Here is a 16,045-nt window from a genome sequence, read left to right on the forward strand (position 1 = left end):
GCCACACCCTGTTAGGTGTCTCTGTGCGAAAAGAATCACTCACCCTGATACGCATCACTCATAGAGGACTGAAGGATATCAGGCTGTCTTTTGTAGATGTAAAGCTCAGACAGAACGAATTGGCGGCGAAAACGTTCTAGAGCAGCCTTGTCTAGCCTTAGTTTGCGGCTGACTGCTCAGCTACTAGAAGATCACCGCTACATTTAGTTTAGCACCTTGTCTAGCTACCGAGCTTGCGCTTCGCTAATATGAATACAGCCTCGTTGTAGATATTCCTGTGATCTAGATGTATCTAGGCATACTTGTGGCTTCCAGTTCGGAGCTGAGTTGTTTGCAGCCGGCATGTGTATAAGAGTGCGCGGAGAAGTATGTCCAGCTTTTTCACCCTATACCCAAATATCTCTTCTTTGTACGCCATCATGCGCGTTACTTCTCCTACTGTTCTGAGCATTCTTGCCTCGGGCTTCTTCGTATCTGCTGCGCCAGCGAAAGGATGCAACCGCGTGGACGCAGTCTACATGCTACTAAAAGGCTCACTGCAGTCTCAAGCTTCTTCTCTCTGTGTCCAATTCCTTGGCGGTGACCAGACTGTTGTGCAGACTCAGGTGCGCTAATCAAATCACATCGCAGACTCTAGAACTCTACTAACCTTGGAACAGATTCAGACCGTGACAGGACCGGCGCGCATTGCTACCATCACAGCCCCTGACGAGACTCAAACGATCGATGTCGAAGTCACCAACGTCAACCAAGTCTACAGCACTGAGACGGTCTATCTCCCACCGCCAACCACAACTCAAACGGTCACCGTAGTCGGTCCAACCCAGACTATCTACCAGAAGCGCGGAAACCATGTCGCGCTCCCACCAAAGCTTGCATCCTTTGCATCGTCACGTATATCAAGTGCGTGCAGCTGCATCGCCACCCCAACCACCCGCACCATTTCCGATATCCAAACATTCACAATCCCCGGTTCACAAGCCACAACAAAACTCCCCGGCGCAACCATCTCCGTCACACTGACCAAGACACTCCAAATCACCTCTGTATCCTACACAACCACCACCCTACCAGCAACCACAACCATCATCGCAACCGCCACAACCACCGTGCGCCCTATCCTCGTCAAACAAAAAATCTGCAACGCCAAAGGCCTGCCTGGTAGCAATGCATTCAACTACGGCGCGAACTTCAATACTAACCAGGATGCTTGCGTCGCGTCGTGCAAGACGGACACGCGCTGCTTGGCGACGGGGTTTTATCTTGTGACGGACCCGTCGACTGGCACCACGACTGGCACGTGTAGGAAGTACGATAAGGCAGTGGTAGACTCTGCGGATTTGGGGTTCGGGTATTATAATTTCAACGACAAGGCTTGTTGAGATGGATATCATTACTAGAACGTCAAGATTGATACTATCTGATGAACTTGGATAATTGGATTGCATATATATATCAACGTCCGCAGCCGTCTTCTTTTCTGATCACACATGGCATGTATAGATTCTCTCCGCCGCATTCCTCCAGCCGATGTATGTCTACCAGGGCGTCCTCCCCACCCCCGTGAACACCAGTGCGATGCGAAAACTTGTTTTGCCGCACACTTCACCTCGTTGAGTAAGCTTCGAACAGACTGATTCGCCTGCCGCCCCAGTGTGCCCAGAAAATCCCACGACCTCCTGAACCATCGCAACAATCTCCACGCTCCATGCAAAAAAACCTCTTCTTCCCCCGCATTCCTGCACTGGCAGCGCTTGTAGTGCTCATTGTGAAGAGCTGCACAGGGTTACGAGGTGCTGCCTACGTGGTCTGCTGGGTACGGTTGGGGGCGGTATCCTGATTTTTGTCTGCGCCTTGAGGAGCCATCGTAACTGATTGCACGGAGCTCCGAAGTGGGCTTGATGTAGCCGGCTGGGAGGAGTAGTTGGGAGTAGCATCCTGGCTACTGGTCACAGTGCTCATCGTGAACGCCTGTACAATTTCTCTGTTTGCATGTGGTGTAGTCGGATGGGACGCCTTGCTTGGGATATTGGCAGCAGTGTTGCCCGCAGGCGATGACGTTGAACGCGCTGGAGCAGAGCCTTCCCATATTAGATTGACACTCCTTGCCTAAAACGGGGCGTCGTATAGAAAGATTACTCACTTTGAGCTACGGCATGCCCTGCCTTCATCATGCCCATGAACAGTGGAAATCCAGACATCTTGAGGATATGTGTCGAAAAGTATAGAGAATGAACTGAGAAGTAACAAAGGTCATAAAGTGGAGTGAACTTGATAGACCACTCGGTGTGGTAGAACTTGCGGTAGATGCAAATAGAGGCAGTCCATTGTGGAGAGTGCCAGTTGGGGTTGCTGTCGTTGAGCAAAATAGTCGAGTGAGGTAGTCGAAAGAGCATCGCCGGTGGTGCCACTAGCAGAGCCTAGTGCGGGCTCAAAGACCCGTATGCACAGTGCAGGACTCGCGGGTCCATCTTCAATCGCCAAGGCCCAGTGACGGTCAGGCCAGGAATATCTTGGGAGGCGGGAGTGGCGAGGTCGTAAGTGAAAGGATGCACGTGCGAATATCATCCACATGAACTCACTGGGGCCGACAAGCATAGTGACAGGCTCTAGAAGAAATGGAAATGCAGCAAAGTAGAGATGTAAGAAAACCCGCCATACAAACTAGGAGAGAGTAGACGGAGCTAATAGTGTATTTGCTGCTTGCTACCAAAAGCTATTAATATATAGTGGGACAATATAGAAAACTCAATAGTAGAGCTCGATAACATGAATCGTAAAAAATGGGCAAGGTGAAGGAAGCCAGAGATCAGTATCTCCTATGGCCAGATCCACTCAAAACATAGGAACGCTCGCATGCACAAATCTTTGTAGTTGCATGTTTGTGACTTGTACATTATGAGCTTCGGCAAACATGGCCCATGATCTAATAGAACACACCATTTCACTAAGGCAAAGGAAGAGGGACGATGAACGATATATTGTTGCACAAGTAGCGGACCTTCTTATTGAGTAATAGGAAGTTTTAAGACGATAACTTTGTGTTATTTCTTCAAGCTACAGGTAATATGGAGGTGTCTCGACATCATGCGATAAGAGCATCTGGTTTTCTGGGAGAATTGTAGTTGCTTTTGCTGCAAACCGCAATGTGGGAACGTTTTTCGAGGCGGTACGAGACTGGGTTGAAGACTTCTGGAAGATGCATAACCAAATCATTAAATGGTGAACGATGTAGCATATCACGCGGATAGTCGTCATCATCCTGGTGGCGCTCTTCATACTGGCCGTAAAAGGACTCAGCTGGATAATAACGACGCTGGTCATCAAAGCGCTGATCGTAGCGAGAGTTGTGCTGGTCGGAGAAGCGATATTCCTGTTGATGACCGTGCTGTTGCTGCTGAAAGCCGCGCTGGTCAAGGAGTTGATCATGATGATGCTGGAGACCGCGAGCGTCTTGGAAGGGAAACGTGCGCACTTACAGCCGTAGGAGCTCTCCTAATCGTCATTGTACCTGTTGCCAGTGTTTTGTCCAATCACTGTTATAGAGAAACGAATGAGGTGTATAGGAAACATACTGTGCTCATGGCGACCATGTCGGCGTCCATGATTGGATCTGTTGCTGGGTTGCTGATGGGCATCTAGAGCTGTCAGTGAAGGTATATCAAGAGAACTAGTTGTACTTACTGCGCCCCTGATAGTCTGAGTGGTCGTTTCTATGAGACATCTAGTGCTGTTAGCGCGGGCGTCTGCATGCGAGGTCGAAGTTGCCTACAATTTTGGTTGGAGAAGAGAGGTGGGGGTGGGCGAGGCTTCAGACATATATGCGAGCGGCCGCCGCGGGGCGCTGGTATAACCGAGCACATGATTGCGATTACCGGGCTGCGTTTGCTGCAACAGGAGACTGAAAAGATCCTGCCGACGCGGAAATCAGCGATATGGGCGCCAGAGGCCGCATGTCCACACTGCGACAAGATTCACATCCGAAATCACGGCCAGATTTTCCTCTCTGTAACCTCCCGGGCATGGCCTGGATGTTCACGACATCCGGATATGTGAACGACCGGGACAGGTTCTCCACATCAACCGGATAAAACGGGTAGAAACTGGCCTCACAGTACGTAGATTTGCAGAATGTCTTATCATCGGTATTTCTGTTATTCAAGGGTCGCTGTGGGACTATGTATACGAGGACGGTTGTAACAGAAGGCCTCATGAACCTGCGAGCCACTGGCGGCTACACAACAGCATGCCCGACATCTCTTCCCATCATACATTGTCGACTCCTCCAATTGAAATTCTACTTCTTCATAAATGAGTATTTGAAGTGATCGCGAGCACTTCGCGCACACCCCAAGGTCTGCATGGAACAACAAGAATGATCTGCCGCCCCAGGACCAGCGGGAGTCTCGGGCACGATGAGGCATGATTGTTTGGAAATTTATTGAACTTCTACTGAGCTCCCATGGTCTTGTGTGTGATTTTGCTCGCCTTGTTTGTACCCGGAGTCCTCCACCACACCCGTTCCTGCAATAGGAACCAAATAGCGTGCGCCCCAGAGCACCGATCGTATGCGCATGGCTTTCAGACCATCCGAAGGCCTGTAGTTTACATTTATAGATCTACTTTAGGCATTAACGACAGATAGGCCGATGCTATTAGGTTGCGGTGCATCTGGGGGACTCGTTGCCTCAGCCCACGCTCGTGTGCACGACTTTGGATAATGTCCCCAACAACAAAGATCACGACATGGTTCTGCAACTTGGAAGCCAGAGGTATTATTTAAAACTGTCTGTCTCGAAGAGGACTTCGTGGCTAGAGCTCGTGCGTTGTGATATCAAGAAGGTTGAGTCCGACCACTGCAGTGAAGTGGACGTGGTTAGCGCACCATCAAGAGCGAAATAAATACTATGGGCGCCATTTACCGGGCTGCACGACTCGGGAATTATGTAATATGAGCTGTTTGCTCACTTGTGCGAGATGGTGCGTCTACGGGTCTTCGCGCTGAACCGCAGTTTAGGAGGTGTTGATGTCGCTGTGGGGCTGAGGAAGACCGGGTCGCCAAGTTACATGGGTAAGTAGGTACGAACCTTTGCCTTTTAAGTACAACAGCAGCGCTGCCTGCAAATATTCTCTCACGTTACATGCTTCTTTGATACCCGTGAGATAGACACAAACTTTCTGGGTATTACCAGGGTCGTAGTCCTTGGTCCAGAAAAGGTCGGTTGTGAATCGCGGCGGGTGTCGCATGTCCGAACGTCGGGAACCATCTTCTTTAAAGTCTCCACAGTGAGACAGCAGAAAAATGCGCGTTCAGGCATTCAACGCGTATAACCCGTTCTCATGTAATGATGGGACGTGCGAGCACCTGTTGGGACCAGAGGGTGGCAAGGAGGGTCGAACCAGTGCAACCGCTATCTTATAGCAACGCAAGGAGAGCGCAGCCTTCGCCGCCTGCCAGATAGCGTGCAACTCCAATGGCTATGCGAACAGGATCCAATTGTCTTCTAAATACAACTCTCTTTGCCATCGTGTGACTTCAGCCCGGGAGTTGACAATGTGGGTTAGCGCCAGCACTAAGCCACAAGCCGTTAATCGCTTTGCAGAACCCGTACGGACTCCGACAAACCAGCGATCGCTCCTGCACGCCATCACCGTCACATCTCGTTTCAGGCAATGCAAGGTGTATCACCGTCAGGAACATACCGCGTACCTCTTTCTAGCGTTCTTCTGTACCGTAGCTGATGTTGGGCCTTGACCATGTGCAGCCTCATTTCCCCACATTGCAGTGCGCCTATGTAGCACAGACTTTGCGCTATTGGCTTCGATGTCCGACAGATGAAAACCGAAAACCACACTGTCAGCATTGTATGTACATTGCCAACACGTGGAGCAACTCTTTATGTCTTGGCACAGGCTTGACGTGCCCGAAATGCTTGAGGGGCTGGGCAGGCGAGAAGTAAGGACACTGGCTGAAGCTTGGAGCTCTTGTTTCGACGGTCTCTGTTAGGGAATTACACTGAGGATCACAAGTGTGGCGCCCTCGGTTGATCCGAGCTGCATGCTGCTCGTCTATGAGGCTGAGGTTGAGTATTCATGCTAGTTGTATTGCTCGAAAACGCGGGATACTTGCAAGATGCTTGCTGTGTCTGGTCGTAGCGTGAAGGGTTTGGGCGTCCTCGTCGCGGTCGCTTCCCGCCTTGAGACATGTTCGACTGCATGGGCCCTCGGAATCCTCGCATCTGTCGGGCTTTCGTCTAGACATGGCTCTTCGTTCGACCCCACAGTCTGACCGTACCTGATCCCCGTAGCCGTGCTACAGGTGTCCGCTGGTGGTTTGAAACGTGATCAGCATGTTGACTGCCATGAACTGTTAGTACTCAGTCAGTGACCTGCCAAAAGAGCTCAGGCTTGGTGCAAACACCTGGACAGCAGCACCAACTCCGTGTCCGAAGCGTCAAGACGTTGGTATGGGCGCGAGAAGTCCACGATAATGAGAGACTTCGAATGGAGGCAGCTTGATGTATAAGTATCAGACCATTCTCCCTCAAAAGTAGAATCATCACAACAGCAATCAACAGCACAACAACAGCCCAGCTTCACTTCCAACCAACATCTTCTACATTCACTCAACGATCTTCCTTCGTTCCAACCAACCAACCAACCAACCAACCAACCATCAAAATGCAGTTCTCCATCACCACCATCATTGCTGCTTTCGCCGCCGTCGCCATGGCTGCGCCATCCGCCGCTGCTGGCTCTACCTCGATGGTCGTCCGTGACACTTCGGCCGTCAGCGCCCTGCAGGCCCAGGCCGAGACCTTCCTCGCTGCTAAGGAGGCTGCTGGCTGCTCCAAGCTCAGTGAGTACTTAACACTATATCACATCTTCGATGACACTGACCAAACCATCAGAGTGCATTGCTGCTCTCGCTCCCACTGCCGCCGCTTGCGCTGCTGCTCTCGCCGAGGCTGGCCTGAACCCCCTTGCCGACGCCGCTTGCCTGGCCACCCTTGCCAACAGCGTCTTCAACGTTGTAAGTATTCTCAGCCATGTTTCTCGCTCGAATAATGCTGACTTCGATATAGCCAGAGCCCTGCAAGGGTTGCTAGACAGCTTTCGCAACTCTCGGCGGGCTAGTACCCGCGGGCAAAGTTGCTCTGGACAGCAATGGCCGATGAACGATGTCGGTTGGCAAGTTGAGCTGGGCTTGAAACTCCTTTTCTCCTGTATATGATCGATTGCTCTTGTATATGAACACCTTCCTGTCTTTTTTAGATCGCATAGAATAAAATCGCTTGGCCAGGCAAACAAATGTTCCAACCCTTCCTTTCTAATTTGACAGCAGGCTAAACACCTTGACATTGACATCGCTTTCTACCAGAGATTTCCTTTCGCATGACTGAATCTTCGGGTGAATACTAGAGTGACATAACAGATTGGGCAGAATTGAAATAGGCAGAATAAGACTCGGCTTGTGGTCTTGCCTGGCTAATTTGGATGATTTGGTGGGCACCTTTTTTAGAGCGCTTGGCTGCTCTTCCAACGATATAGTGCCCGCCAGGTGCGACTGACCGCCGGAAGACAGCAAATATTGTAATAAGAGAATACTAGCGAGTCGGTATATTCTGTGCATGCATGGTGGTTGTTGTAGCACTATAACAGGCCAACTAGCAAGATTGCATGGGCCTCTAGTATGCAGTGTGTCTTAGAAACAGACCGAGAGGCTTTTTGGTTCTAAGGTTGAGCTGAATCGTTATAACTGAAGCGCACCGATAACATGGCAGAAGTTCTCGTAATCATTTCGCAAGTAAGAAGCGATCTATAAGGTCGTCGTAACTTTGCTGCAGATATTGGCAGTAATTAACACAGATACACAGAAGTTAAATCATTCGGACTATATGCGCGTCTAACATGGACGCCGCACATGTCGTCTGATTTAGTTCATGGTGTGAACAGGGCGATATATAAGACTGTGCCGTAACTAAGTGTATCTACTGGATAGAAGAGAAATGTGAGACTGCTAACAAAGAATCATATCAGACATTCTTGAGTGCAAGATTAAAGATAGTACAAGTGCAAAGTGGCACTGCACTGTGAAGAGGAAAGATTCAGAATACCATGGGTATATGAGCGGCGAAGCAATCGCAAAGACAGCTCAATCAATTGAAAGTTAAGCAAGTGCGTTGTGTCAACCAAGTAGTGCCTGCGTCAAATGAATTTGGGTGAAGGAAGAGTGACGTTCAGAACCAGGAAAAGTGGAGGAGCAATAGATTAGTCAGCAGTGCCAAGGTTCTAAACATCACAACAAGGCTGGGATGAACAAATGCAACAGCACTACATTAACCTCCATGATCCACACTTATAGCTCGCAAATCGTATTGAGGTATACGAAATCCTGCGTGAATGATAACACTGTGTAGACTACGGCACATCGACTGCGACACGTCACTCTCTCAGACCGCCCCTGATCTCGTCCTCGACACTACGACGACCGCACACGTGCGTATGGCATGCATAGAGCTTGTCTATCGCCGCAAGCATTCCATGCTTCTCGTAGCTATTTCACGGTGTCCATGACTACCTCGGTCGACCCAGACCTTGCTGGACTGCTTCCTCCGGCGAGAGAGGGGCTACACAAACCTGGCTCGGTACCACACTAGTGACAGCAGGCTGTCCCGAATGGGGATGGATCAGACCATATTTCTGGGGCGTAGAGCAAGGCGTCTTTAACTAGATGCTGTCATTGGATGTAGCCCGTTTTCACGTCTTTTGCGGAGATCGCCGCGAAAGGCGGGTGTACTTGATACAAAACCTGCAATGCTCCTTTCGGCAGCACACATCCACCAGGATCGTCCCCTTTTTGTGTATCTCGCTCTCCGGTTCCTTTTCTTAGCCCTGTTTGCGTCCCGAGTTTTGGGCATTCTGGTTGCTATGTTGATGGTTTTGTCCTGCTTCTCTTACATGATTCGGTCTTTCGGGTTAATTCCTACACAGTACATGCTTGGAAACTCTCCGAGATCTCAGTGAAAGCGAACGGTATATTGATGCCGATTGGACACGTGCCGTTGGCTCATGGTCTAAAACGCTCAGAGGCTCGAAATTTCAGGCTATGATGTGCCGTGGCCCAAGAACTTCACGGAACTCGCGAGCCATTGCCTCTTAGCTCCTTGCATCGGCTTTCTCATTGATATCAATGTAACATTCTACGTGTCCGTTGACTTGATCATCGATAATTGCTCGGCATCATGCCCGCATTAGTATTCAAGGCGATTTTTGCATTGAGCGTTTCACGGTCATTTGAATTTGAATTTTCACACTGACTCAAGACGTTCACATAGGACCAAGGTAAGATTTGACAACTGCGAGTTTACGTTATATTAAGTTTTGCGAGCACGCAGTGGACTTACTCGCTTAGGTTTCCTGCGTCAGACTAACGACGCACGCTGCTGCAGTCTAAAAAGAAGAGCGGACTCTGTTCCGATCTGACTTCAATCAGAGAGAGAAAGGATTTCGATTGCATCCGAATTGGTCATTGTTCGCTGTTTTTCTCGGTCAATCTAGGTCTACAACTGGGCCGTTTCAGCAAGCGCTTGTTCCATCTTCCTCCACTCTCGACATGCGGTTCCTTCTGGTCGTATTATCAACGAAGTGGCAGTCAATCTTGCAGCGGCGTGCACATTAGTCGTTGTTGTTTCCATCTACCCCTCCATCTCCCGTGTCCATTGTCAGAAGCTTGCCCGTTCTATCGGTCCTTCTCCACATGTTGCTAACCGTCACCGCCTATCTGCTAGTAGCTACATTGGCCTCAGGCGCCTGATGATGCAGTGTTTAGCCCTTCTTGACCACTCTATCTACTGCCTTGCATCATGACAGAGGCTTGGCAGCGATGCATTCGAAGGCTAAGGCTACCGATGAGCCGAAAGACCTAAGCATACTGCGATGCTGGTTTGGCGCGGTTGTACTGCGATTACTCAGATTGCCTCCCAGTTGCACGACATATCCTGATCCAGTCACCCGGGTTGCTTCCTATGTTATGTTTCCGAATGAGAGAACAATATCTTGGCACGCTGATATCAGCTTAACGAAATCGCTTCTCGCACTTTTGCCAGTGATTTCATCAGATTCGATACATCAGCGTGCCATCTAACGTGAATTCGCTCCTTACCATGAATGAACTCATCTCCGAGCGCTGTCGTCATCGGCCCTGTAAGATGTTCGTGACCTGATAGCTGAACAGGCATGGCTGACACGCCAATCGACATGTCAGTCCTTGATCCTAACCTGCATATGCGGCTAGAGGATGGGTGCATCAGAATAACCCTCTCTGCTCGTGCTCGCTCGGAGCTGGCATGGTCACTACCTCAAGGGTTCGGCAAGGGGTGAGTAATGATGAAAATTCTCCAGTCCTGGGGTCTCGCCACTTCATTTGCTCCTTCTCGACAAGGCAGATTCATGTGGCATCATCATGGCAGCCTTTCCGTCACTTCCGTACTGCCGCGGTACTACCAATCTCACTCATCAGGGAACTATATACCACTTCCATCGGCTTCCAGAGCAACAAGCAATATACAGATGTAACGTGAGACTTGTTCATTCGGCCATAATAGCACCTACTGTCGGTATACCTGTATCGTGCGTCCCGCTCAGCCAACCAGTCTACCTCGTCGCGCGGGGATACCAATCATTGCACACAGCCCAAGCCGGTTCTTCGGTGACCCACCACGAGCTCGTGCCCGCCAATGCGAACAAAGCCGCAGCATCATCACAAGCTTGCCCACTCACTGTTCAAGCCCGCCAGTGAGCGAGCGAGGCCCGGCGACCGTGGTTCCGGCCCACACACGCACAGCACTTGTCCGTCTCGGGATCAAAATTGCGTGCGACCTTGCTGTCAGTTCCTCCACTACCCCATGTGCTCGCGCATTACCCAGCAGCATTTTCAACTCACATGACGAGAATCGTGCGCGGTCTGCCTTGGAGCAAAATCCAACGTCACGTCTTTCGCGCAACGGCCGGATTGCTCAAACTCTCTTCTGTGCCTAAAGCTACTGGACAAGAAAACGATGTCAAACCGCCAGAGCAACAATGCCGTGTACATGGGGCCAAACAAAGGTAAAATCAGCGGTAGATCAATTGGTCAAAATGCTAATGGCATGGCTGTGTTACGTGTTGGTTATGGCCGCAGGATGGTCGCATTTCCCATGTTTATTATGATGGCTGGGGAGCTGCCAATGCATGACGCGAGGCCGTACTAGGCCACAACAACAGCACCCTACCTCATATGAGCGATTGAAGTGACCGACTTACCATGTTTCTCGCACCAGCACTCGGCACTGAGTGTTAGAGAACGAGTATTCAATCTATCTACAATATAGCAGGCGGCTCGGACATGTGGAATAGTTGCCTTTTCTGAAAGCAAGGCAGATTGCTCAAGATGACTGACGACAGCCGGCTGCATCATCTTGCCACCACATTGGCCGAAAGACGATACCATTGGCATTCTATAGCCCGTCATCGCGGATACACCGGTGAAGGCGGTTCAACAGATTCTGCCTGGTCATCTTGTGACGCCCTTTCTGCGGATTGTGGACATGTAATCCATGCTGACGTTACGGGAACAAGTAGGCGACCCGACACAGACAACAATCTCGTAAAGCCATGATTGATGGCAAGATGAATGTCCGGGATATGGCCTCCCCCTTGATCAACCAAACCGCGCTCGCCACGTCAGAGGATCTCCGACGGGGCATGCTTTGGCCGCTTCTAGTGTCCATCTGGATCCAGATGATTCCGCTGATATGCAATGCCGGCCTAGGTTCCGCATAAACTTTCACGCCAGCCTGTTATCTAACAGACACATGCCTGTAAATATGCATGGCCTAGCAAGCCAACAACAGGCCAGGCGCGGGAAATTTGAGCCGTTGAGTGGAGGCATAGATCAGCTGAATGAACTTTGCCGATGGTGCAATGCAACGTCCATGCGGTGATGGCTAGCGCTCCACTCTTGTGGCGGTATGGCATGATTGTACATGCTTCCCTAGCGATGGATACTGCAGCGTGTGCAGATAAGGTGACTGGCCGATGATGCTTCATGCCTGGGGAAGAGGTGGGCAGACCCTGTGTCAGCGAAGCGAGATATTCCGAGTAATTCGTAAAGGCTTGGACACTGGAGCCCATCGGTGAACAAAGCTGATGCTACACACATTAATTAGCTTGACTCGAAACGGCAAGAAAGACACCAACTAGTGGGACCTGGGATGCGGACAACGCCCGGAAGCCCAAGGCTACGGTCATTTTGAACCAACGAGACAGCACGAGCGAGCCAATGTGAGTGTTCAAGCCATGGCTTAACTAAATGTCAATCAATGCGTTCCGGAACAGCGGCGAAGCTTTGCATGAGGGCGAGCTCAGATTTGCAGTGCAAGATTGGTCTTTGCGGTCCATTTGTTCCGAGGCAATGTTTGCATCCAATGGTAGGTAGCACTTCTTCCGTTGGTCGGTCTTCTTGACACAAGCCTAGTGGGAGCGAACCATAGCGCGGCATGAGCTGGATGGCACGTGATCTTCTCGCTTCACGAATGCTCAACCTCAGGAGCAATGAAAGGCCGAAAATGCTCGAAAACAAGTCGCACACATCGAGCCCAGTCCGGCTGAGATAATTTGACAAGGGACATGAGGCATTTTTCACCCCCAAGGAAGCAGATTGCGCAGTTCGAAGAGCCACGACACGTTGATCCCCTAGCAGGTGTGATAGCCTTCTGCAGCTGGAGACGCCGGCGCCGTCTAGGGTATCATTGCAGCCGTCTCCGCAGTACTCTAGCGCCAGAGTGAAAGGGATGTGGTGATCGTGGCGACATCGTTGGATGCAACGGAGTGGGGTGGTGGCATGTCGAGGAAAGGATAGGCCATGGCATCAATCTATCGTCCGACCGTGAAACAAGCCCGGGGCCAGACATATTCCTCTGTGTTGTCGAACCCACAGTCCTTCGCAGCATAAATAGCAGCGTTGCTTCGCAAACGAGAAAGTCTTCACACTCTTCATCAACCATCTCTTCCAGTCATTGACGAGCATTGCCATCCATTGACGTCTTCTTCGAACGTTGTGACGTTCCACATCCTCCTTTTCACATCCAAGCTTTGATATCTGTTGCTGAAGAGCAACCCTCATCCAACCATCTTGTATGTGCCCACCAGGACGTCGTTGATATAACCCCTAGTCTGACCCTAACCAGGACGAGGACCATCAGACCAATCGCTACGATCCCGTGTTTGGGCGTTCCGAGGCAAGGTTGGTAAACGATAGCTGCCGACCAAACATCAAAAGAACACCGCTGACTTGTTATGGCCCAGACATCCAAGCTCTTTAGTCTTGAAACATGTGCTTCTTCGATCAGCACCGCTTTGCCTGTGGCGACTGGAAGTGGGGTCACTTCCGACAGCACTGCGCCAAGGAGTACCGAATGGGTGAGACATGCGGCATGAAGCTCGTAATGCAGACGGTTCCCACGGGCACAAAGTGCAAACTCTGCGACAAGATCGATACGAAGATGCGCCGCCGGGCGGCTGAGGTCGACCGAATTGGTCGGTGGCAGCGCGAAGGAGCCAAGTTCCGCGCTTCGATTGACAAGGCGATGGAGATCATCCGAAACTTGGACTGCGAGATTTACGAGCTGAGTTGTGAGCGTCAGCGACGACTGCAAGCAATTGGCCATTGAGATCATCATGATAATGACGCGGGCGTCTGGGTTTTCGTTTCAAACAGAACGCTTCAGGGTCTCCGCTCGGATTGAGCCCATCCATTTTGTCAATCAAATTCTGAACTGACACAAGGGGGACGGGTAGTGAGCGACAAATGTCGGAGCGAACGAGGCCGGGCGTTACTTCTTACAGTCGTTTGTTTTCTTTAATTCGATCCTTGAGCTTTAACGACGCAATGAACATATTTACCATTCATGATTGGTCCTTTGATGGGTTGTGGTGACGGTAGCCGCTGTGATGTGAGATGGGGGCTGAAGCCGTCCAATCCGTGATTGTCGCGTAGCCACAAATAGCTTGAAAATTGTTTGCGCACGGCCCGAGGGGGTGGGCACTGCGCCTCTCCCGTCGCCTTCCTAGATCATTCCATCATCGAATATTTTTGGCACTCCTTAAAGTCGAAGGGATGCGACGAAAGTGTGAAGCTGACTGGAGCTGCGGTGTTGTTGTGGTCGAAGACATGCGTGGTGGGGTAATTTTCTCGCCCATCAGGCACGTGATCGAGCTAGTGCTGATATCGTTAGCCCCTGCGGCAACACCCGAAGCCCCCGCGGTCCCGCGGCACCCTCCTGTAGAAGTGTCAACAGACATGCTTCGACCGCTCCGATATATCCTCCACGTTCCCATCGCCATCGAATACGTGTTGTATAAGCGTATCCGCTCTATTTCACAGTAACTTGGCTCGGGCCACGCTGTGTGCTGTAGTTGGCAGCCACGGTGCGATGCTCTCGTTCGCGCCTGTATCCGAGACCAGGTTGTTGGGACTGGGAGACGGAGCCCTTGTTGGTATTCTATTGACATGCCGTCTATACCTGCTGCGCTCCTAATTCCGATTGTCTTTCACGCTCCTCGTTACGTTGTGTTCCCAGATTGTTGCTTTCACGGCATCTTTCGCTCGGATCGTTTCGTACGCGACGGCGTATCTGTTGTTTCGTCTCTTTCTGGCACTGTCTTTTGAGGTAGTGTGTGGGCATTGCTATGAGATAGCTGATCCGAGGACAAAAATTACCGTTGCGGGCCTCCAGACACGTTGAATTGACCTTGATTACGTGGCGAGCGCTGAGTGGCCTAGAAAGCGGCCGATCGCTTTCCGCAGGACGTCGTCGGACGACACTCAAGCCATGGCCCTCTGGAATCCGAACCCTCGAGAGCCGGTGTGCAATCTCATCAATGGTACGATGTTGTTGTACGTTTGTCCGGACTACGTGGAGATTCGTGGTTCATAAGAGAGGGACAATGAGGGTATGGGTCTGCGCAGGTATTTGACTACCCGCGAGCAATGCCCTGTCAAGGCGAATAGTTTAAGCGCTAGCCACCTAGGACGAAGTTAACGCCGGTGTATCACGCTCAATTGAGGTACCGGAAGAGATGGCCACATGGAGTCGAAAACCTATGTGCATCGAGAAGCCAATGACGCTGCTCGACGTGCCATCTGGATGATAATGAAAGGAATCCAGCCCAGCGAATACGGCAACTAAGCTTCCACAAACAAGCTGCAATCTGGATTTATTGGGCAGCAGCCAGCGTGTGTGTGCATATCTGGGACACTTGTATGGCGCCCACCAGACCAATCAGAGGACGAGACGGTACTTCCAGCTCGACTGGGCAGATCGCCTCGCTCCTTTTTCGTCTTGTTCGATCCTGGCAACGCGACTATGTTTATCCTGCACGTTTGCGCGTATAGCCACCCGGCTGCCAATTGAGTTTATCAATGTTGCAACTCGAAGCCTCGCGCATGGTAGTCTTACCTCTTTTGGTCGATCTTGCTTTTCCATAGCGCTCCCGCAGATTATCTGCAGACGGCACGGGTGCAGGACATCACCCGCACCAATGACACAGCTCTCAGCAAGCAATGCAAGGCGTACCTCCTTCATGGCTCAGCAAACGACATTCCGCCAGCGCCAGTTCATTTCCCTCATGTACCCCGCGCAGCATGTGGAACGCAGCAACTTCGGCGCTTCTGGCAAAATTGCTCATCATGCAACACACAGGGCGACAAGGATTGCTGTAATTGTCGTCTCATATGCTGTCGAACAATCGCAGATGTTGTAAGACGTTGATGGTGGTACGACATGCGACGAATCGCCGACCAATCAAAGCGTGTAACTGCCCTGTCTTCTTGATCTCAAGCCGCCCACTACGCCCAACAAACCGAAGACGGAAATTCACGAAGACTCACAGCGCTAATAGTATTTTCACAATTCTCGAGAGTTCTCTTGTGCACGTTATTGCTTCAAACATTGAACTGATGGTCGTTGGTGAGAGGTGACGTTTGGCAGGCCAGCTTTGTGCA

The 16,045-nt window shown here is 50.9% G+C and overlaps 8 protein-coding genes across 8 annotated transcripts; 4 read left to right on the forward strand and 4 right to left on the reverse strand.

The window, feature by feature from the left end:
- Nucleotides 1-419: 419 nt before the first annotated feature.
- Nucleotides 420-1,382, forward strand: SNOG_12379 (hypothetical protein; the record flags this gene model as incomplete). Its single annotated transcript, XM_001802550.1, has 2 exons — nucleotides 420-605; nucleotides 660-1,382. The coding sequence occupies 2 exons, from the start codon at nucleotides 420-422 to the stop codon at nucleotides 1,380-1,382; spliced, it is 909 nt and encodes a 302-aa protein (XP_001802602.1).
- A 418-nt stretch (nucleotides 1,383-1,800) lies between these two features.
- SNOG_12380 (hypothetical protein) lies at nucleotides 1,801-2,598 on the reverse strand (the record flags this gene model as incomplete). The annotated part of the gene is made up of 3 exons (XM_001802551.1): nucleotides 1,801-2,081; nucleotides 2,144-2,410; nucleotides 2,583-2,598. 3 exons carry the CDS (start codon nucleotides 2,596-2,598, stop codon nucleotides 1,801-1,803), a joined length of 564 nt encoding a protein of 187 aa, XP_001802603.1.
- A 487-nt stretch (nucleotides 2,599-3,085) lies between these two features.
- Nucleotides 3,086-3,605, reverse strand: SNOG_12381 (hypothetical protein; the record flags this gene model as incomplete). Its single annotated transcript, XM_001802552.1, has 3 exons — nucleotides 3,086-3,453; nucleotides 3,480-3,495; nucleotides 3,576-3,605. 3 exons carry the CDS (start codon nucleotides 3,603-3,605, stop codon nucleotides 3,086-3,088), a joined length of 414 nt encoding a protein of 137 aa, XP_001802604.1.
- Nucleotides 3,606-6,681: 3,076 nt separating this feature from the next.
- On the forward strand, nucleotides 6,682-7,109 carry SNOG_12382 (hypothetical protein; the record flags this gene model as incomplete). The annotated part of the gene is made up of 3 exons (XM_001802553.1): nucleotides 6,682-6,859; nucleotides 6,912-7,033; nucleotides 7,086-7,109. The coding sequence occupies 3 exons, from the start codon at nucleotides 6,682-6,684 to the stop codon at nucleotides 7,107-7,109; spliced, it is 324 nt and encodes a 107-aa protein (XP_001802605.1).
- A 3,151-nt stretch (nucleotides 7,110-10,260) lies between these two features.
- On the forward strand, nucleotides 10,261-10,801 carry SNOG_12383 (hypothetical protein; the record flags this gene model as incomplete). Its single annotated transcript, XM_001802554.1, has 2 exons — nucleotides 10,261-10,379; nucleotides 10,405-10,801. 2 exons carry the CDS (start codon nucleotides 10,261-10,263, stop codon nucleotides 10,799-10,801), a joined length of 516 nt encoding a protein of 171 aa, XP_001802606.1.
- Nucleotides 10,802-13,373: 2,572 nt separating this feature from the next.
- Nucleotides 13,374-13,712, forward strand: SNOG_12384 (hypothetical protein; the record flags this gene model as incomplete). The annotated part of the gene is made up of 1 exon (XM_001802555.1): nucleotides 13,374-13,712. One exon carries the CDS (start codon nucleotides 13,374-13,376, stop codon nucleotides 13,710-13,712), a length of 339 nt encoding a protein of 112 aa, XP_001802607.1.
- A 702-nt stretch (nucleotides 13,713-14,414) lies between these two features.
- Nucleotides 14,415-14,726, reverse strand: SNOG_12385 (hypothetical protein; the record flags this gene model as incomplete). The annotated part of the gene is made up of 2 exons (XM_001802556.1): nucleotides 14,415-14,543; nucleotides 14,565-14,726. The coding sequence occupies 2 exons, from the start codon at nucleotides 14,724-14,726 to the stop codon at nucleotides 14,415-14,417; spliced, it is 291 nt and encodes a 96-aa protein (XP_001802608.1).
- Nucleotides 14,727-15,323: 597 nt separating this feature from the next.
- Nucleotides 15,324-15,626, reverse strand: SNOG_12386 (hypothetical protein; the record flags this gene model as incomplete). Its single annotated transcript, XM_001802557.1, has 2 exons — nucleotides 15,324-15,416; nucleotides 15,501-15,626. The coding sequence occupies 2 exons, from the start codon at nucleotides 15,624-15,626 to the stop codon at nucleotides 15,324-15,326; spliced, it is 219 nt and encodes a 72-aa protein (XP_001802609.1).
- Nucleotides 15,627-16,045: the final 419 nt, after the last annotated feature.

The sequence above is a fragment of the Parastagonospora nodorum genome (genome assembly GCF_000146915.1).
Source record: "Parastagonospora nodorum SN15 chromosome Unknown scaffold_22, whole genome shotgun sequence".
NCBI lineage: Eukaryota > Fungi > Ascomycota > Dothideomycetes > Pleosporales > Phaeosphaeriaceae > Parastagonospora > Parastagonospora nodorum.